The 20,490-nt window shown below is 55.2% G+C and overlaps 3 protein-coding genes across 5 annotated transcripts in view; 1 reads left to right on the forward strand and 2 right to left on the reverse strand.

The window, feature by feature from the left end:
- The window catches only part of PDCD11 (programmed cell death 11), a 43,069-nt gene extending 42,645 nt beyond the window's left edge, over positions 1 to 424 (forward strand). For both annotated transcript variants that reach the window (XM_047073404.1, XM_047073406.1), the window contains exon 36: positions 80 to 424. In XM_047073404.1, coding sequence (XP_046929360.1) covers positions 80 to 251 — 172 coding nt within the window. In that variant the 3' untranslated portion in view covers positions 252 to 424. The remainder of the gene's footprint in view (positions 1 to 79) is intronic.
- A 1,379-nt stretch (positions 425 to 1,803) lies between these two features.
- On the reverse strand, positions 1,804 to 6,825 carry CALHM2 (calcium homeostasis modulator family member 2). Of its 2 annotated transcripts, XM_047073408.1 has the most exons (4): positions 6,582 to 6,825; positions 5,232 to 5,315; positions 3,835 to 4,550; positions 1,804 to 2,739 (listed from the first exon to the last, which is right to left on the reverse strand). In XM_047073408.1, exons 3-4 carry the CDS (start codon positions 4,387 to 4,389, stop codon positions 2,323 to 2,325), a joined length of 972 nt encoding a protein of 323 aa, XP_046929364.1. In that variant the 5' UTR covers positions 4,390 to 4,550; positions 5,232 to 5,315; positions 6,582 to 6,825; the 3' UTR covers positions 1,804 to 2,322. The 2 variants fall into 2 exon arrangements, with proteins under 2 accessions (XP_046929364.1, XP_046929363.1); XM_047073407.1 differs by lacking the exon at positions 5,232 to 5,315.
- Positions 6,826 to 9,535: 2,710 nt separating this feature from the next.
- On the reverse strand, positions 9,536 to 12,918 carry CALHM1 (calcium homeostasis modulator 1). The gene is made up of 2 exons (XM_047072794.1): positions 12,367 to 12,918; positions 9,536 to 10,018 (listed from the first exon to the last, which is right to left on the reverse strand). The coding sequence occupies exons 1-2, from the start codon at positions 12,916 to 12,918 to the stop codon at positions 9,536 to 9,538; spliced, it is 1,035 nt and encodes a 344-aa protein (XP_046928750.1).
- Between the last annotated feature and the right edge of the window lie 7,572 nt (positions 12,919 to 20,490).

Genomic DNA, 20,490 nt, shown 5'->3' on the forward strand with positions numbered 1-20,490 from the left:
AGGGCGAGTGGGTGACAGCTAGCCAGCAGTCGAGTGGCCGGGGACCAACAGGCAAATGCTGCCTTGCTCTTCCTCACAGGGACATCTTTGAGCGGGTCATTCATCTCAGCCTGGCTCCCAAGCGAATGAAATTCTTCTTCAAGCGCTACCTGGACTATGAGAAACAACACGGCACTGAGAAGGACGTGCAGGCCGTGAAGGCGAAGGCCCTGGAATACGTGGAAGCCAAGAGCTCCGTGTTGGAGGACTAGTGGCCCGCGGGCCTCAGATGACCACTGTCGGCAGGGGGCCAGCCCTGGCGAATCTCAGGCGCGTGGGTGGCTGAAAAGCTGTGTTGTCTGAGGACTCTTATTTAAGTGTTGCTTTTTCTGCAGCACCTTTTAGGGTAATCCTGTCAGGATGGAAAAGAACTTGAGCTTTCTTAGACTGCCTTTTTGCTTGTTTTATTTTAAGTACTAGTTTACTTCATTTGTACCCTTTTCTGAGGCTGCTCAGTGGTTGTAGGCAGCAGACTCTTGGACCCCTAGAAAAGCTGAGGCGCTCTGCTTCCTGGGAGTTTGCTGGGGACAAGAATGGAGGGGCTAACTTCTGATGACCTGGTAGTCAGGATCTCACTCTGGCCCCAGCAGGCTCTTGGTCCAACTAGAGGGGGTCAGCAAGATCCAGGGAGTGGGCCTCCTCCCGTAGGCTGAGTCCCGCAGCCTGTGCTCAGCTAGCACTTGTGCCCTTTTGTGGACTCAGGCTGGGACAGGAGGATGAAGGCAGACCCCAGAAAGGACAGTTGGGGAACCCGGGTACCTGAGAGGAAAGCCACAGGGATTGACATGAACCACCTGGGAGGCCCAGATTATCCAGACTCTCCTAAGTTAGGTGCCTCATTTGTGAAATGGGGTCAAAAAGTCCTACTTGGAATAGTGGTGGGGCCAGGTAGTTAGGAGGCTCGGTGAGGACCTAGATTGCTGTGCTGTGTGAGTTGGGGAGACCACAGTTTTTCTGTGTCTCCCTATAGCCCCGATGGGGAGAGATCCTTGGATGGAGGGCATTGATTGGCTGGATGATTTTCCTTGAGACCTGAGGGAGAGGGGACATGTTGGGTCCACCACACCCACGCCTCCCTGGGGCCCTTGTAAATTTCCCAGAAAGGTGGTCTCCACCTCCTTTGGTAATAATCCTGTATGTTCCAGAATTCTTGGAAGCCAGCACAGACTCAGTTGTTGAGGCCAGTTCTTTTCTGGCTGGTCTTAAGGGGATTAAACGTTTTCTTTGGCAGCGCTCTAAATGTGCTGAGAACTGGAGAGCTTTCCTATGGGAAGTAACTGGGTTGAATGCTGGCAAACAGGACAGGGACAAGGAGAGCATCAAAGGTTTTAGAGATGGTGGAGGCGATCAGACAAGGGTAGGCATGTGTGGGTGGTGGGGAGAGGCAGAGCTGGGGCTATTCTGGTTTTTGGTCATTAGCACTAAGTTATAGGAGCTAGTCTACCCTCCTGAGTGAGTGTTGGGTCTTTTGACTCATGGAATTTAAGGTGATCTTCCATCTGAGACAGGCCAGGCTTCATCTGTTCCCCAGATCAAATCAGATAACTGAATCTAACTATCAAGACATCATCAGCCGTAGGGCCTTCCCACATGTGGGAACATTTGGCTTTCCCTGCACCCCTGCCCTCCCTTCCATCCATTTTAATTTTGCTCAGAGTCTCTCTATCCCCCCCGCCAATCCCAAGGGGATGGGATTTGGGCCTGTCTCCATGACCACCAGCCTGCTGTGGCATAGCCCATCCAATAATGCAGACACCAAGCTACTCGTTTATACTAGGAACAACTTTATCAAAAATTTTAAGTATATAAAATAAAGCCAGAGGCTTACATTGGAGGGCAGCTTCCTGGCTGAGCACTGCTGAGCCAGGTATCCGCGTGCAATCACACATACGGTAAGTGCACGATATCCTGCACAAGGATATCACGCTCACCTGGCTCTGCTGGCCGGGGCTTCCCAGCTTGGGAGTCCCACCGGTAAGCAGTTGTCCACATCATAGTTAATTAAGGCTCGGTTCTGGGAAAGGGCCTTTTCCCCAAAGCGGTTGACCAAGTGTTTGGTGGCAGCAGGACAGGGCGTTTCTTCAGGTCTGAGAGCCTTGCTGTCGGAGCAGACCACGTTGTCTACTAGCTCTCCACACCCCAGGGTGCTTTGTGTTCCTTGCTTCTGACCTGTTTCCCCAAGAAGTTAAAAAAAAATCATCCCCTTCTGATGCTGTGAGCAGGCGGTGGAGTTCCGTTTGAGTCCAGGCACCGTCACTGGCAAAGAGTGCGGGAACCGGTCCCTCAGGAGGCGACCAGGGCCATCTCCACGGTTTCTGGTGCCGTGCCGTTGCCCGCCAGACCCTGGGCCCACTTGTGCAGGCGGCTGTAGAGCGGGAGGCCCTGGTTCTCACGGTACAGATAGACGCCCGTGATGGCGTTCCACTGTGGCCGAGGCTGGGTGCCTTCCACGGGGAACCTGGCCACCAGCTCCTCGTCGTCCTTGTCAAGCGCCACAAAGCCGAAGAAGCGGCGCACGTTGTTGGCGGCCAGCACCCGCGAGTGCACCTCGGCCGTGCGCTGGAAGAGCTGGTCCTCGTTGGCGCGGTACTGCGCCCAGTAGGCCTCCTGGCGGTAACTGAGTGGTGAGCAGTAATGCTTGAGGCACTTGGTCAGGAACACCAGGATGGCCACCATGCCGATAAGCAGCCACCCGAAGAGCTGGCCAGAGAAGGGGCACGGTTGAGGAGGGGCAAGGAGCTGCCTAGACCCTCACCCGCCCCAGGAGGAAGTGGGAGGAGCTGGTCAGAGGGCTCCGGCTGGGCTGGGCTGGGCTGGGCCGAACCAAACCTCAGCCACAACCCCCCTGAGGGCAGATTCTACTTGTAGAAGGGAAACCGGCCCTTATGGCTGTGATTCCACTTCTTTGTCCTCACTCCCTTGAACTCACTTCTCTGTTGTGTTTTATTTGTTTGTTTAGAAAATCCTGTGCTCTCCTTGTGTCCCTCATCCCTTGCTGCTCTGAGTTAATACTCCTAGCTGTGTTTTCTGCCCCTGTCTCTGCCCTTGGCCTCTCTCCCCAGGCTGACCTCTGCTCCTTCAGAATTGAGCCACGGCTAAGGCTAGGATCAGGGCAGCAGCCACTGCATCCTGAGTCAACACCCCTTCCTGGCTCGGGGGACTCCCCTATGACAGCAGCACTTGAAGGCTGACTTCGTGCTGGGCCGGGGTCCTTCCCAGAATAGGAACGTGTCACCTCCTAGCTGACAGCAACCGTTTCATAAGCTTGCAAGGGTTCGTGCTCAATCTGGGTGAAGTAGAGGTGGGTTTTTTTTTTTGTTTTTTTTTAATTTTTTTTTTTAACGTTTATTTAATTTTGAGACAGAGACAGAGCATGAACAGGGGAGGGTCAGGGAGAGGGAGACACAGAATCTGAAACAGGCTCCAGGCTCTGAGCTGTCAGCACAGAGCCCGACGAGGGGCTCGAACTCACGGACCGCGAGATCATGACCTGAGCCGAAGTTGGCCGCTTAACCAACTGAGCCACCCAGGCGCCCCGAAGTAGAGGTTTAATCTGTGACTGGGATCGAGGCTTAGTCTAAGCCAGAACATTCCTTTAATGTTTAAAAGTTGCTTCACCAAGTCCTAACTCAAAGGTTACCCGGCTCAGACACCTGATGCTGACAATCTAGTGCTTTCCTGGAGACCTCAGCCCCTGAGGACAACTCTGCCTTTAAGACTGGACCATCCCAGCACCTCCCCACCAGCCGTCGCCTAGGGAAGAAAGAGGAACAACTTCCCTCTGCACAGCCTTACCTGGGACTCGTACTTGAGCCTGCGGGTGACCTCCTCCCGGAAGCCTGACAGGTTGGCAGGGCCCTCCCCACAAGGGAACCTGGCCAGGATTTCTGTGGCATGGTCTGGTGGGAATCCCTTTTCCCCGGCTGTGAGTGAGGAGGGGTCCACAAACTCGCTGAGAGCACAGACGTAGGCCTCACCGCGCAGCAGGGAGATGACAGACCAGGTCACCGGGGCCACGGCCGCACGGCCCAGGATGGAGCTTAGGAGGAGGAAGTTGGGGGCGGCCGAGCAGTTCTTGGTCCTCCGGTACTGGCACTCGGTAACTAGGTTCCAGGTGTGGTTGTTGAGGATGACACCGATGAGGAAGAGTGCTAGGGCGGGCACACCGATGGCTGTCAGCCCATATAGGTAGTTCCGGGCAGGTGAGCAAGGGCAGTGGAAAGCCACCACAGAGAACAGCTCCTGGCTGCCCACTGTGCCCAGTGCCACCAGCCCATTGAAAATCATCACGTCCTTGCTCTTGAAGAAGAGCGATAGGAAGCGGAAGTTCTCTGCAATCAGGGCTGCCATGGTGATGAGTCGGCCGGGGGACCAACTGCAAGGGGAGGTGCAGGCGGAGCCTGGGGTCGATGGTTCCTGGTGGGACTAAGAAGGCGTGCAGGCTGGTAGGCATCTGAAGGCAGGGCAAGGTCTTGTCATCTTAGCCCCTCTAGTGGCTGGCCGAGCGCTCCCTGTGGGACAGTAAGTGACTGATAAATGTGTGCCTCTGAAAACTGAAAGGGTTTGAGGGGATCTTGTGTGGCCAGGCTGGTGAGATGGGAAGGAGACTTGGGGAGCCCCAGGGCCTGGTGGACAGGGTGGTGGCAGCCACTGCTCACTGAGCCCCTGCTAGGTGCCAGGTGCTTTCCATCCCTCATTGCCCATGGTCAGGATCTCACTGTGTTGTCATATCCCCAGTGTATGCAGAGAGGGTGGAGGCTTCCTGAGGGGGAGGGGCTTGCCAAGGTCACATGTAAGTAAGTGGCAGAGATGAGATTCATGCTCAGGTCTGTCTGCCTCAGGCACTCAGGTTCTTGTTACTCCCACAAGCTTCCCTTGAAGGAGGGATTAAGAATGGCCTTGTGGCCCTGGGGAATATGGGGTTCCAAGTAGTTCTGATGTGTTAAGGGACCTAGGACTACTTGGAGGGTTTTGTCCTCAAGGCCTGTAGCCCATGGGTATAACAGCTGAGTTGGTGACCTGGTAAAGGACTTGGGCCTGACTCAGTGAGGTGGGGTGGGGTGGGGTGGGGTGGAGGAAGGGGACTCGGTCAGTGGTAAGCCTGGTGTAGCGTTCCTAGAATTCATGAGAACTTTTCATTTTGGAGACCTCAGCATCTGGACTGGTTTAGGAGATCCTGGCTTTCAACGTACTTCATGACTTTTCTTTGGGTCTTGGTGTCCTCATCTGTGAAAAGAGGCCAAATCATTCTGGCCCTTGCTCTCTCCTTAGTGGTGCTGGGGGGAAAAGAAAGGGGGAAAAGTGATGCCTAATAACTGTTCTGAGTCAGAAACCCCCTACCTCACCCTGTCAACTCTTTAGGGTGGCTCCCAGAGGTGAGGCAGCTGGCATGTTTCTCCTTCCTGCAAATATCAGGAAACTAAGGTCTAAAGAGGAGTGAGTGCCTTGCTCGAGGCCATTAAAGTATGGAGGTGCCTGGGCAGGACTTTCGAGCCTGATGTAAGGAGGCTTGGGAAGTGGACAGGGGTGGGTCTAGCTAAGTCAGTCCTCTGTTTTCTTGGCCTCCTGACCTTGCTCTGTGCTCATCCATCAGAGAGCCCTGGTGAACCTTCCATTCCCCACCCATCACCCCTCCCTTTCTAAGCAGCCTCCCGGGGGGCTGCCCAGCCTGCCAGGGACAGGCAGCCTTGATGGGCTAAGGCTTGACCATCCCCACCAGCCCATACCCAGCCTGCTCCGCCATGTGGTACTGGCAGCCTGCCAGGAAGTGGCTGAGGCTCCAGCCATGTTCTGTCCCGACTCCCTTCCTAGGCTCCACCCACACAAGCAGACATTCCAGGGTGTGGCCCTATGTCCTCCCCATCTAGGGGATGAAAAAAAGCCCACAGCCAGAAGAAGCCTGGGAGTGGTGGGATGGAGTGGGCAGCAAACAAAGCGGGGGAGACCTGCCCATATTTCCTTCTCTACCTCCTCTGTACCCGCCACCCTTCCTGGTCTCTGCCCAGGTTGCCAGATGGGCCCCCGGCAGTGACCACGTGGGGAGCCAGGAGCAGGAGGAGGGACCTGACTCCCTCCCACTCAGCCCAGGGCCTCCGGTTGCACTCTCTGGGAAAAAGTTTATAATGTTGCCAGGGATGAATGGGTTAAAGGCAGGCTCCTCTCCCTCTTGCTCTTCCCCTCTTGGCTTCAAGTTTCCTAATGAGCCTTCATGGGTTCAGAAGCTGCCCAAAATGGGGTACAGGATACCTGAATCCTTGGGGTAGTGAACAGAGAAGAAACCAGGCCATCGGCTGAGACTACCGGCCATGTCTCGCAGGCCAGGAAGGGGTCACATCTAGGCCTGGGTGGGACCTCTGACAACAGCAGTCAGGACAGAAAGTGGGACAGGCTGGGAGGGGCACAACTGGCGGGGTCCAGAGTGAGGAGCCTCGGAGGGGCCTTTCTTCCCAGGACAATCCCTCCGGGTGGCCTTGAGCAGCCCGCCCATCCTCCCCATCCTCCCCGTCACCTGGCACACCCCAGAGAAGGGCCCTTCCTCTTACCTGGGGCCAGTTGCAGGCGACAACCAGTGGCTTCAGCCTCCACGGAGCGTGGGCCTGCAGGGCGGCCCTGACCCGAAGTGCTTTCGGGCTGTCTTGTGCTTTCTTCTGCACCGGAGCAGGGAGCTGGAGACCAGCAGGGCCTGGGCCGGCCTGGCGCTGTTTTCTAAGAAGTTTTAACTCCAGGAAGAGAAGGAAACAGCAGGATGGAACTCGGGCAGTAGCAGTGAGTGGAAAAACAGCCGCCTTCAGGCGCCAGGCAGGGGAGGGCGGGTGGTGAGGGCGGTGCAAGAGGAGAGGAAGTTGGGCTGCCTGTTTAGCAGCGCCTGGCCCGCGCCTGCCCTCCTGAGCCAGCTGCACACCAGGGGGACCAGTTCAGGGGCCAGGCAAGGGGGCCCTCCGGGAGATCCTGCCTGGGCCTGTCCTCCCTGCCAGTGTCAGGAGTGCTGTCTGTGCTTGACCCCCACTGGACAGGAGCTGCCACGGAGGCCCCAGGAGGGTTGGAGGAGAGGCGCCACCAGATTGATGCTGACCGCTAGCAGGATGCACAGGCCACAGCCTCCCTACCTTATTCTGGCTCCTCTCCCTCAGAGCCGCCCTGCACCTGTCGGTCCTCCTCCCCACCACTGGGTCTTCTGTCCATACTTCAGCTAACTCCCCTGGCACTGCTTCACATCTCAGGAGGGCTGGCACCGTGATTCTCTGAGGCCCTGTGCACAGACCACCGGATGGTGGGTAGAAATTACAAGAAGGCGAGTTGCTGCAAGAACTCCTTTGTAACCATCAGAGCTGCCCAGCCTGTCCCAGAAAGCGGTCATGAGCTCCCCATCTGTGGGAGTGTGCAAGCTGAGGCTGGAAAGTCACGGGTCAAGAATTCTAAAGGGGAGAGCCCTGTCCAAGGACAGGCTAGATGAGCCCTATGATTAAGGGAAAGACCTCCCTCAAACTCCCCCCTGTGTCATCTCTGCAACGTTTGTGGTTCTGTGACGGTGGGACTGCCGAGTGCCACACTGGCCTCCCTGAGTTGTGCTTGTCCCTGTGCAGAAATGAACGGAAAGGACCAGTGGTTATTATTCAGATCCTACCAGGTGCCAAACACCATTCCAGATTCTTCCTCAAAAGTTATCCTCCTTTATCCTCACCATAATTCTGAAAAGCAGGTCTTTTTAAGATCTGTTTTTCACATAGACACACTGAAGTTTGGAGGGATTTAGTGAGGACCTACAGCTCTAGTTCTTGAACCCCAATCTGCCTGACCCAAAACCTTGCTCTTTCCTTGGCGTTTGTACCTCCTGATACGCTGGGCGTGTCCTCCTCCCAAATAATGAAAGGAGCTCAGGCTGAGTCTTAGAAGTGGGAATGGAGGGAAGAGTAGTTGGGAAGAAGGGAAGTTATTAAAGTGATGTTGTAGGGATCAAGATCAAAATGAATTCCTAGATGAGTGGGACTCACATCTTCCTGGCCCTCAATTCCCTCCTCGACAAGGTGTCTCCAGTTCCTTATGTCGCCCTCCCCGTTCTGTCCAGGGTCGGATAAGCTGTCAGGTTCAGAAGTCTACAAACACATGAGCCACTGCATACTGAGTACCTATTCTGTGCTTTACACCCTTCACCTGTTTCATGATTATAACAACCCCATCAGGTAGGTGCCCCATTATACAGATGAGGAAACTGAGGCACAGAACAGGAAGCAGTTGGCCCGAGGGACACAGTTTGTAACTGGCAGAGTCAGCATGTGACCCAGTTTTCTCTGGCTCTGGAGCCTGAGCTGTTTCCACTGCAGGCAGCTCCCCTTCCACTCCTCCACCCTCCTCCCCGTCTCAGGGCAGAGCCTCTTAGCACTCTAGAGACCCCTTCCCAGGGAGTGGGGTTTCTGAGAAAATGGGAAAACATTCAGCTTTTTTTCTAAATGCCTGAGCTCAGGGGAGGTCTGATTTTCCGCAAGACCTGGATGTGAAGGAGGTGTTCAGGTGGTCTCCAAGGACCCCTCCAAGGGAGGGTGGTATGGTCTGAATGTGCCTCCCCCCTCCATTCATGTGTTCCATCTTAACCCCCTAGGGTGATGGTACTAGGGGGAGGGGCCTCTGGGAGGTGCTTAAGTCATGAGGGCAGAGCCTCATGAATGGGATTAGTGCCTTGACCAGAGGCTCCAGAGAGCTCCCTTGAGAAGGTGCCGGCTTTGAACAAAGAAGATGGCCTCCATCAGAACGTGACCGTGCCGGTGCCGTGATGTTGGACTTCCAGCCTCCAGAAGTGTGAGAAGTAAATTTCTGTTCTTTATAAGCTACTCAGTCTGTGGTATTTTGTTACAGCAGCTCAAATGGCTAAGGCAGGAAGACTTGTGCTCAGCACTAAATAAATATACTCAAGTTGTTGGGTGGCCTCTGTGGTGACCACGCACTCTGGCTTCCCCTAAGTAGACAGAACTTCTGGCATCTTGTGTCATCACCTAGCACTGCAGGTGTGTGACCTCGGGTGAGGCTGTGGGCCATGTCCTCACGGCCCACTCTCAGCCTCGTTCAGGATACTGACCCAAATCAGGATTCCTGCTTTGTGAGATGACTGGACGTCCCCCTCCCCCCCCACTCCCTGAGACTTGCGCATAAGGGAGCAGAGACGGTAGCAATCCAGAGCAAGGATGGCTGTAGAACCTGAGAGGAGATAGCGAAGCAGGGGTGAAGTGGCTTGGGAGGGGCTGGTCAGGTGGGAGTTTGCCCCCCCCCCCCACGAGCCAGTTCTGAGCCCTTCTGACTCATATTGCTGTGTCACAGCTGGAGGACTAAGGTCCCCGTCCAGCTCCAAATTTCCTGCCTCAGTGGCAGGTAAATGCCCGGGCATGTGGGTCTGCTCCGGGGGCCTACCGCCCAGAACCTGCAGACTTCATCTTCCCATCTGGTTTGGGGGTCTGAGAGGCCATGGGCTCAGACCCCCTCTCTCGCCTCTCCGCTTGGCCACAGCTCACACTCTGCTGAAGTAGGCGGCCACCTCCTTGCGTGGAGGCCGGGGCCCGCCCCCCGCCCAGCCGTTGCCCACCGGCGGCTGCTCCTGGCCCAGCCTCAGGGGCGGCTTGCATTTGTGCCAGCTCGTGAGCAGCCTGTTCACGGCGCCTTGATCCGTGATGCCACGGAGCTTCTCCCTCTCCTCCTCAGCACCCTCGGGGGGCGCTGGGGCAGCCGAGCCGGCGGGGGCCGTGGCCAGTGCCCCGTGGGCGTGACCCAATTCCAGGTCGTGGTTCATGGCCTCGAAGAACTGCTGGATGCAGACCTTGGCGAAGGCCTTGGCGTGTTCCGTGCACGTCTCGTCGAAGAGCTTGCGCTCGATGTCGATATAGTGGGACCAGTACTTGCTTTTGAGGAAGGCGGCCTGTGTGAAGCAGGGCCGCACAGAGCGCACCACGAATGCCAGCAGTGTGGTCAGCAGCACGAAGGACCAGCCCAGTGCCTGCAGGGGAGAGAGGAGGGAGTCGGCTGGCATTGCTCTCCAGCATCCCAAGCCTGGCTAAACCCCCCCAAAGCACTCTGTATGTAAGGGCCTTTAGGGAAAAGAGGACTGATGGGGCAAACGATCTTAACTCTTGACCTCCATTTCCTTTTCCATCAAATGGGCACGGAAATGGGATCATGTGAGTAAAATGCCCGACATGTGGGCCTGGCACTCAGTGCACAGGAGTTAGCTGGGCACACCTTGGAATTAGGCTGCCTGGCTTTGGACCCTGTCTCCAGTCCTTACCAGTTGACCAGGAGCAAGGTGTCTGGCTTCTCTGTGCCTCAGTTTCCCCACATATAAAATGGGGTTGTTGACGGTACATATCTCATAGAGTTTCTGCGAGGACTAAATGTAATAATACACGGCACACAGCCTGGTACGTGCTTAGCGCTCAGGAACTGTTAGCCACTATTATTATGTCCTCGTTCACCTCCCAGGGCCAGAGTGACCCTTCGTCCTCTGAGTCTGGTACCTGTCCTCTGGCTCCTGGCATTGTCTGCCTTTCAGTAGCTAGCACTACACGAGGCTTCTCTGTGTGGGCTCTGAGTTGGGCCCTCAAGGGTCACAGAGACAAATAAGACAGTTGCTCAGACTCTGTGCTGGAGAGCCCTAGATGGTTGGGTGCCAGATCCGCTCTGCTGATAGTTCAGTCAGGCCCGGGGCAGGACGCTCTCCTAACCTGGGCTTCTGGATCAGCCCCCAGCTGCACAGAGAAGTGTCTGGCCGGATCAGGATGCGAGGTAAGTGTCTGTAATTGGAGCTGGTGTTGTGGCAGAGCACACACGGGCTGGGGAGCTGCAAAACACGTGCTTGGTCTGGGGGAGCAGGCATCCCCTGTGCTGCTCCAAGAGGAAATGTGCACCCCGTGGGGCTGGAGATCTTCATGTGTTTTTTTTTTTTTTAATTTTTTTTAATGTTTATTTATTTTTGACAGAGAGAGAGAGAGAGAGAGAGAGAGACAGAGCATGAGTGGGGGAGGGGCAGAGAGAGAGAGAGGAAGACACAGAATCCGCAGCAGGCTCCAGGCTCTGAGCTGTCAGCACAGAGCCCGATGCGGGGCTCGAACTCACAAACCATGAGATCGTGACCTGAGCCAAAGTCGGTCACTCAACCGACTGAGCCACCCAGGCGCCCCCAAGATATCTTCATGTTTTAAGTAAAGCCAGAAATCTGAATTTTATGGGCAAATTTCTGGTTTTCAGAGGAGGTTGACCAATTCCAAAATTGAATTTTGAATTCACTTGGAAGGCCAGATGAAACATGTCTATAGGCCAGGCAGCATGTCCCCTGGGGGACCTTTTAGTTTATGATGCAGTGGTTTAAAGGTCGGGTGGAGGGACAGTTGCCCCAGGCCCTGAGGCCTGGCACGATGGCACAAGTGTCCACAAGGGAGGGAGTGGTTTGGGAGGGAAGCAGAGCTCGTACACTCAGAGTGCGACATCCATGTGGTGGTGACACGGGCTCCACGGGAGGGCCGGAGATGGGGGGCCAGGGGTCTGGACTTGCCAGAGCAGAGTGTTTCTCTAGCCCTGGCAGGGCAGGCCCGGCCCCCTGCCCCTCCCCTGACAGCCCCTGGTCCATCTGCTGCCAGGGCCTGCTGCCGCTTCCTCCCCGTGCTGCAGCGACTGCAGGGGAGGCCTGGGGACTTAGGTGGGGGACATCCGGGGGGCAGAGGATGAGGGAGTGGGGCTGGGGAGGACCAAGCTCTGGCCCATCAGTGGGCCCTCCACCCCTACCTTTAGGATGCATCCCAACAGTACATCCCCTCACCCAAACCCTCCCTTCCAGGGGACCCAGGACCCTCGGATCCCACTCCCTGAGCAGAGAGGCACCTACTGGGGGCATTTGCCAGGGAAATGTACCCAAATGGCCCAGCCACCCATCTGCCTCACCACCGCCCCGGCCTGGAAGAAGAAAAGGATGCAAATACACCAGGCTTCTAAGCCGGCGCTCAGGATGGAGAAGGTGGGGCTGCCTGAGCTGTTGGGTCCACTCTAGGGGTCTCGAGACAGGACGGGCCTCTGGGCTGAGGTAGCCACATCACTTTTCCCAGGTGGCGCTGATCCAGGGAAGACACACAGCTCTGTCTTCAGAAGTCCTGGCCTCAGTTGGGAAAATATGCCCCTGTCCCAAAGAGCTCCGTCTGAGGGGGAGACCCAGCCCAGTCTGGGGAGCTCCAATACATTGAGAAACACGACTGTACCCTGAGAAAGCCCCGTTTCAAGAAGTGAGGGATTGGGCCTTGCCAGAGGGACCCCAGGCTGTGAGGGGAGACCCATGCCAAGGCCGTGGCACCCCCTCACCTGGGAGATGCAGCGCAGGTAACGCACGGCCACCTCGCGGGCCAGCAGCCAGTCGCCGTCATAGATGTCGGGGCAGGGCACCCGGGCTAGCAGGCGGGCGAGCTCGGGTGGGGACAGGCCGGGCGCCAGGCTGCCGTTGCCCAGCACGGTCACGGGCACGGCAGTGCAGAAGGCACAGAGGAAGCACTTGCCATCCAACAGTGTGACGGCCACCCAGACGACGGGAGCGATGAGGGCCCGCTGGGCCATGGAGCAGAACATGTAGCGCAGCACGGCAGGGTCTTTGGCCCGGCGGCCCGGGGGACGCTTCCACTCTTCCGCCAGCATGGACACGTTGTTGTTCATGACCAGGCCGAGCAGGAAGAGCACCAGCGGGGGCGCCAGCAGGATGCCCGCGCTGTAGGCTGCGTTGTAGCCGGGCAAGCAGGGGCAGTTGAAATCGAAGGCAGAGTACATCTGGGCGCTGGCCAGTGCCATGATGCCGCAGATGCCGTTCATGAAGGACTCCTGGTTGGACTGCAGGAACTGGAAAATCATCCGGAACTTGTCCATGGCGCCCCCCCCCCTCTTCACGGGGCCTGACGGCCTCCTCCCGCCTCACCGCTGCTTCAGGATGGCCCCCGTGGCCCACTCTGCCCAGGAGGTGCCCGCCTCATGGCAGAGACGGGCAGAGCTCAGGGCAGCGGCCGAGGTCACCGTCTCTTTGAGAAACCTTCTAGTCAGGGGCTGGCTGAGAGGGCACAAGCCATCCAATCCTGTGCGTGCAGCCAGGGCTCTGCCCCTCCCTCCCTTCCTGCCCCTCCTGGGCTTCTCTCTCCACAGCTGCCTCCGGCACTGGGAAACCAAGAGGGCCACACCTGACGGAGACCAGTTCTCTGTGGGTGTGGGAGGAGCGAGGGGAAGGAGGCTCAGACGCAGGCTGGGAAGATACCGTCTCCAATAAGGTTGGAGTTTGGGAGAATGCAGGGCTGTGGCAGGGCCTCAGCTTCTTGACCTTTTCCCCTGGGCTCCTGGGAAGCGTGTCGCCCTCCTTCCGCCCTTCCCGTTGGGTCTTTCCTCTGTGCTGTATCAGGGTTCGAGAGGGCTCCTTGGTCGGTTCAGACAGTGATGGTATGTATGATAAGGTAATGATGGCAGTGATGGTGGATGGTGGTGGGGATGGTGGCGATGGCGGTGGGATGATGGTGACGGTGGTGGGGATGGCGGTGGGCATGATGGTTGTGGCGGTTATGCTGTTGGTGCTGATGGTGGCTATGGTAATGGTGATGATGGTGACAGTGGTGGTGGTGACAGTGGAGATAGGGCTAATGCAGCCTCTCACAGTGCAAAAAGCCTTGAATCTGGAGTCAGAGGATTTGGATCTGCAAGGTTGCTGGGTCCCCTCCCTGCTAGGCAGGGCGCTATGCCTGTGAGCATAAAACAGGTGCTTTTATGTCCAGTCTGCTTGTGTCGCTGTGAGTGTGCCCGTGTGTTTATGGACTGTGGATGAGAAATCCTTTCCCAGCTGCACCTCCTGCCTCTACTCCCCCAGATCAAAAATTAAAGGGGTGGGGCTGTGGGGTTTTATGCCTGGAGCGCTGTGGCATGGAAGTCTGAGTATGTGGGGAGCCAGGCCAGGGCCCCTCCATCAGCATATCAAAGTGGGACAGAGCTGAAAGGGCTCCCTTTGATGCTGCCAGTTCTCCCAGAAAAACAGGTCTGGTCCAGCTCCAACCAAATGGGGCTGAGGCAGAGCAAGGGCCTGGATGGAGTGGCTCCATGGGTCTCCCGGATCTGTGTGTCCCTGTGTGTGCCCATGTGCGAGCTCCCTGTGGCTTTGGGCCTCTGTGCATCTGCATGTGTGCAAGTGACCATAGGAGAGGTCTCTGTGTCTGTGTGTCTCTGCATGACTGTCAAGAACTGGCACTGCCTGGGGCTTCCTCCGTGTCTGGCCACATGCCAGCACTCCACATGCATCACCTTGTGTAATGCTCCCACAATCCTATGGGAAAGGTACCACTGTCCCTATTTTACAGAACTGAGGACTAAGGCTTAGGTGAAGTTACTCGCTAAAGGTTACCAAGCTTGTAGGTGGAGGAGTTGAATTCAGACTAGGTGGGAGTTGGGTGTGAAGGAGAGGACAGGGGAGTATTATTTTTGCCTTTTTCCTCCGGCCGTATCAGGTTCTCCTGTTCTACTAGTCTGGATGGAAATGCTAGGTATCACAAGTAGGATACAGGTAGGGAAGGATATTGTTCCCCTCAGTCCTCAAGCTGGAGCATCTAGGCTGGTGGCACCTGCAGGACCTTTTAGGGGGCCCTCCAGAGGTGCACCCACAGGTGCAGAGCAGGATGAGGGAGATACAGCCAAGGAGGTGTCTGTCCCCAGACATCGGCTGCAGCATCAATGTGCGTGGTAGACAAGGGTTCTGAGCTGCCGGCAGAGCCTAAAACACAGCCCCGGGTGTAGAGGGGTGAGGCTGGGGGGGGGGGTGCGGTGTAGGAGCCCAGGAGCCTGGAAGGGCTGCCTTGAATCTCTGTTTTCTACTGTGGGCACGGCTCCCTGTTTGTAGCTGATGTGCCCTTTTAGTGGCACCCAAGCTGGCTACCAGCTTGAACCTCTTTTTTACTCCATGCCATGCTGTATCCATTCTTTGCAAGTTCTAACTTGCACATTAGTTTAAAATACTTGACATGAAACAGTTTGATTGGATTCGAAATCTATTATTCTCGTTGTCACCAGAATTTTGTTTACAGTTATTGAAAGCAAATATTAAATATTAGACATTAGTTTGGAATTTATCACTCCCCCTTGGGTCAGGGCTTTCATGGGTGTATTTGTCAAACATTTGAAAAGGTCATCATTAAAGAGCTTTGGGGTGGGGGGGTGGAATAAAATGGGTGAAGGAGGTCACTTTGCCCCGGTGTCATGTACCGAAGTTATCAGTCAGTTGATCCAGTGGGGTGGGAAGAAGATTAGGAATCTCTCAGCCTCGAAAAGAGGGTGGGGCAGAGCAGGTGCTCTCTAGGGAGAAGGTAGAGGTGGCCTCTTGAGCACCAGGTGAGGCCAGAACTGTGTCAGAGACCACAGCGGGGACACAAGGCGGGGGGGGGGGCAATTCCTTAGCCATCACCCCTTGACTTGTGCTGTCCCCCTCTTGGAATACCATCTGCCCTCACTCTTGCCCACTCACGTCCACTTCAACGCCCTGCCCATTCACTCACTGTTTCTTTTGCTGAACAGTCAAGAAACCATGTTACAGGGTGGTTAAGAAGCAACCTATCCAATGGCCTGGGTTCAAGTCTCAACCCTGCCATGTACCAGCCAGGAACCTCGGGCAGGTAATTTAACCTCTGGGTGCCACAATGTTCTTGTCTGTGGAATGGGGACAAGTAAAGAGCCTACTGCTCAGGCTGTTGTGGGGATTCCGGGAGATATTGCAGGTGGGAGTGGAGTGGCAAATGACCCTTATAATAACCTTGGAATGGTAATAATTATTAGCTCTGTACTTGAGCTTCAGTAGTGCATTTTGAAAATCTCTATTTGTTTCCTATTACCGCTGTAGAAAATGACCACAAGTTTATTGGCTTAAAACAGCACAAGTTTTATTTTCTCACAGTTCTGGGAGGTCAGGAGTCTGAAATGGGTCACAACAGGCTAGAAATCAAGGGGTTGGCATTGTGTTCCTGGGGAGAATCCATTTCCTGGCCTTTCCCAGCTTGGAGAAGATAACCACATTCCCCCGCTCACAACCCCATGTCCCTCCAGCCTCTGCTTCTGTCGTCACTTCTCCTCTGCCTCTGACCGTCCCACCTCCCTCTTCTAAGAACACTGAGCACATGGGTAATCCTGACTAATCCAGGATAGTCTCCCCATCTCAAAATTGTTAGCACAATCACATCTGCAAAGTCCCATTTGCAGGTAACCCACTCACAAGTTCCAGAGATCAGGAGGTAGACTTTGGGGGTCCATTACTCTTATCTGCTGCGGTTGGGGTCTTTGGTAGTGCATTCAGCAGTGTTTTGTGTCTTCTGCACCTCTTCCCTGTAACCCCCCAGAGTGTGACTGGGTGTAAATGGAAAGCAGGATATCATGACCCTGCTCAAACTTTTTGATGCCTTGGGCGGTAAACTCACCCACGGCCACCACTGTGGGATGTGCACTGGCCCCTTCGCCTCCAGCCTTCAGGAGTGGTCCTGGCACCCACCAGTGCCGGTGGGTCCCCTCCAGCTTGGAAGAGTTAAACGTGTCATGAAAAGCAGCATGCAAAGGGGCCTGTGGGGAGCGGGTGCTGTCCCTCTAGGGAAATGCCCAATTTGCGTAGGAGAGCACGAGCGTGTGGTGTTCAAGTGGGCATTGCCCTCAACCAGCAGCCATGGGAGTACCCAGAGAACAGGGCCGTGTAGGAGGCAGGGACCATCAGCGACATGTGGCTGCCGAAGCAGCTCAAGGACTGTCAGCTGTGTTATCAGAGGTATAACGCCTTTACCTAAGAAGGATATAATGCCACTCTCTTCTGCATCAGCTAAACTGTATCGAAGGTTGTATATTGTGGCAGAAACCAGTAGCGCTCATCAGACAGTCTATGTGCTTCCTCACAATCCCCAGTCCATGTTCCAGGCAGCTTGGAGCCACATGGTTGAGTTCTGGCATAGAACCCCCCAACCCCCACCTCTTACCACCCTTCCTGCTCTTTTTCTTTCTGTCTCTTGGACCCTGGACAAGGTATAACACGCGCCTCTGGGCCCCACCCGGCCTTGTCAGCATTCGCTTCCACATTCTGAAGGCTGCTCATAGCACACCCGGGACACTGGCCCAAGGCAAGCTGGAGGTACCTGAGTTAGTGTCCCAGTGAATGACTGTTGGAAATTGGTAATAAACACTCCACTCCTTCCCGCCTGGGTTGGGATGACTCCTGCACGTGGCTCCCAGAGTTGTTCACAGCAGTGACTGGCTGGCTCCCCACCTTTTGCTGGCTTTCTTCCCTTTTCTAAAACTTTCTGTAATGTTTATTTATTTTTGAGAGAGAGACAGAGCGCAAGTAGGGGAGGGTCAGAGAGAGAGGGAGACACAGAGTCCAAAGCAGGTCCAGGCTCCAAGCTGTCAGCACAGAGCCTGACACGGGGGTCGAACTCCCGAACCGCGAGATCATGATCTGAGCCGCAGTCAGACGCTTAACCGACTGAGTCACCCGGGCGCCCCTACGCATTGCATTTTAAGCAGGACACTGACAAACAAGAACACCCAGAGTTCTAAATACTTCCAGCCTATTTCTGCCCATCTCCACCCTAATCCAGGTTCCGCTAGCTCTTGCCTCCTTCTGAAGTGCACGCTGGCCCCTATCAAGCTATTCTCAGGCTGCAGACAGTGTGATTTTTAAAGAGTGGACATCTGATTATATGACCACATTCTTAACTCCCTTCAATGACTGAAGTAAACAAATCCTTAACAGGCTCTGCATGCCCATGTGGGAGCTGGGCCCGGGGCCACTCTGCTCCCAATACCTACTCTCCAGCTCACTTGCCTGCTTTCATTTCCTCAGACAGGATAAATCCCTCCTCATCTCACAACCTTTGCATGTGCTGTGTGCCTTCCCCGAATGCTTCTCCTACCCTTCACCTGAGAAATTTCTGTTTATCCTTAAGACCGCAGCTTAGGGGTGCCTGGGTGCCATCCGACTCTTGACTTCGGCTCAGGTCATGATCTCATGATTTGTGGGTTCGAGCCCTGCATTGGGCTCCGTGCTGACAGTGGGGAGCCTGCTTGAGATTTTCTCTCTCTCTCTCTGCCCCTCCCTAGCTCCCACATGTGTGCTGTCCTCTATCAAAATAAATAAACTTAAAAAAAAAAAAAAGACCTCAGCTTAATGGTCCGTCTTCAGAGAAGTTCCTGAACCTTTAGCTTAGACAGTTCTGCTGATATAGGCTTTCCAGCCTCCTGGATGTACTGCCCTTTCCCTTTCCCAGCACTGATTACAACTGGAGTTCCTTGTTTTGGAGGGGCGGGTTTATTTAGTATCTGGGGCTCCCACTGGACCATAAATGTCCAAGGCCCACACCTCTTTTGTTCACGTCTGTGCTCCCAATGCTTGACACAGTGTGCCTGATTTAGTAGATGCTCAGTTAATAAGTGCCGGATGAATAAATACATGAATAAATGAATAAAGGAAAGAAGTGAGCCCTGGACCCAGGTAACTTTGAGAGGAGGCAGGAATTCAGACCCAAATAGGAGACAGTCCTGCCACTCTGGCTCTGGGCTTGCTGCCAGGGTTGGGTTCTGTGAGCAGAGTGGGGAGGGCTAAAGAGTAGTTCCTCTTTTATGTGAAGGGTGGCTGGCTGGGTGGGAGCGGTGGGCAGGAGGGGCTGGGCCCATTCAAAACTCACCACCATGGTAACAACCAGCGTCACTTCCCCTCTGCTACCTTCTGCCGTTTCGGACCATCTCCCATTGCTTTTCTCTAGATCCTTAGGGACACTGTCCCCACCTTACAGCCCTCTCTGCCCTTCTCCTGCAGAGCAGATCAAGCAGAGGCAAGGGGCGATCATTTCATTTGGCCTCAAAGGCCTGGGCAGAGCTGGCCTCTCAGCAGAAAGCTCCCTTACCTTCTGTGAGACCCTGGAAAGTGGCAGCATGTTAGTGTGGACATGCTTTACTCTCCTTGTACTTTGGGGTCCTGGTGCCCTTCCCTATACATGGGTGCTGAAGGTCCCTCCTGTATCAGTATCCTAAAACAGGCAGGCCCCAAACCTCCCACCTGTTCTTTATAACCCTGGGGGCGTGGGGGGCACATGCCCAAGGATTTACAGGAATCTTACAGAAACCCACCCATCTCTTCACCAGGACACCTCCCTGGGTGAGAAGCCTTCTGTCCTGAACAGTTACCAACACTCAATGATTTTCCCTCAGTCCTCCCACTCCTGGGTCTCTCTGAAGCTCAGAATTTATTGCTTCTCCTCCCCCCGTCTTGGAATTCATGCCTCCCTGGCATCCTTCTGGACTCTTCACCCGTGATTGTTCCTCTTTCTCCTCCAAAGCTCTACAGGTCTTGGTCCTTCCTCTTCTCACTTAAGCCTCTCTCTTGCTGGGCCTCCCCATTCCTGCAGCTTCAAACATCACTGCCATGTCCTTCCTCCTGACCTTGCTTTTATACACACTTGCCTTTCATGTCCAGTTACCTGCAGGGTCAAGCCAAAGTCCTGGCCTAAACCTCGTGCCGTCTTCCCCTTCTCGTGCAGAACTGCAGCTGTCCAGGCCCAGCGCAGACTTCTAGTACATTTCTGCCTTGCCCTGCTGGCCACTGTGTCTCCCAGAAGAGAGGCCCTATGTATAGGGTGTGGTCAGGAGGGCTATCACCAAGAGTCGACTGGGGCTTGGGGAATGAGCTTGGGCGCCCATGACGGCTGCTGTCCTGGGAGGCGAGGGTCTTTAGGAGCAGGCGGGAGGCTTCCAGCCGTGTCCTTCACTCCCTGGTGGGGTGGCACACACTGCTCCAGGCATCTCCCTCTCAGGGGATGTGAGCAAATGGTGGACGGACAATGGCAAAGAGGTTTGGGCTGGAAAGCACAGCATTTGGGGGCCTCAGAGGGCAGGGACACATTTGAGGACTGTCCAGCGCTGATCCAGAGACTCCGTCACTGGATGCAGGGCTCAGGGAGCAACTCTTGGTGGGGCTCACTGGAAGCAGGCTCCTCAGCCCCCTGCCCAGTCCTTCATTTTTGCCAGGTTGGACTGCACACTGCTCCATTTGCTTGTTTGCTCCCTAGCTCGTGTCATAGCTCCTTTCCAGACTGGAAGCGCCATTAAGATAGAACCCTGCCTCTCCGTGCGTCCTGCTCTCTGGCACTCTAGGTATTCCATCAATGTTTGTTGAATGAATAAATGAAACATATGCTGCCCCTTTCCCAGTTGTTTGCCTTTGTTCTTGCTGTTTCCTCCCTGTAGGTGCCCTGCGGCCCCACTCCCATCTCTGGCTTCACTTGTCACAACCCTCCCTCTCCTTCCAGACCCATTCAAATGAAGCCTTCCCTGATCCCCCAGCTTGGAGCCATTCTTCTCCATGCTAAATCTCTGTGGCACATGGCTTGCCTCTGTCATATCACTTATGTCTTTTGCTTTGGATTATAATTATTTCTGTACCCGTTTCTG

The sequence above is a fragment of the Lynx rufus genome, unplaced genomic scaffold (genome assembly GCF_022079265.1).
Source record: "Lynx rufus isolate CCGP_SWC_20201006 ecotype Redwood Valley unplaced genomic scaffold, mLynRuf1.p SCAF_11, whole genome shotgun sequence".
Classification (NCBI taxonomy): domain Eukaryota; kingdom Metazoa; phylum Chordata; class Mammalia; order Carnivora; family Felidae; genus Lynx; species Lynx rufus.

Excerpts from the sequence above, each read along its gene's own strand:
- CALHM2 (XM_047073407.1), bottom strand. The coding sequence starts at position 4,389 with ATGGCAGCCCTGATTGCAGAGAACTTCCGCTTCCTATCGCTCTTCTTC. Across the intron at positions 2,740-3,834 it reads GGCTCAAGTACGAGTCCCAG|CTCTTCGGGTGGCTGCTTAT; the intron begins GTAAGGCTGTGC and ends TTCTCTGGCCAG.
- CALHM1 (XM_047072794.1), bottom strand. The coding sequence starts at position 12,918 with ATGGACAAGTTCCGGATGATTTTCCAGTTCCTGCAGTCCAACCAGGAG. Across the intron at positions 10,019-12,366 it reads ACCTGCGCTGCATCTCCCAG|GCACTGGGCTGGTCCTTCGT; the intron begins GTGAGGGGGTGC and ends TCTCCCCTGCAG.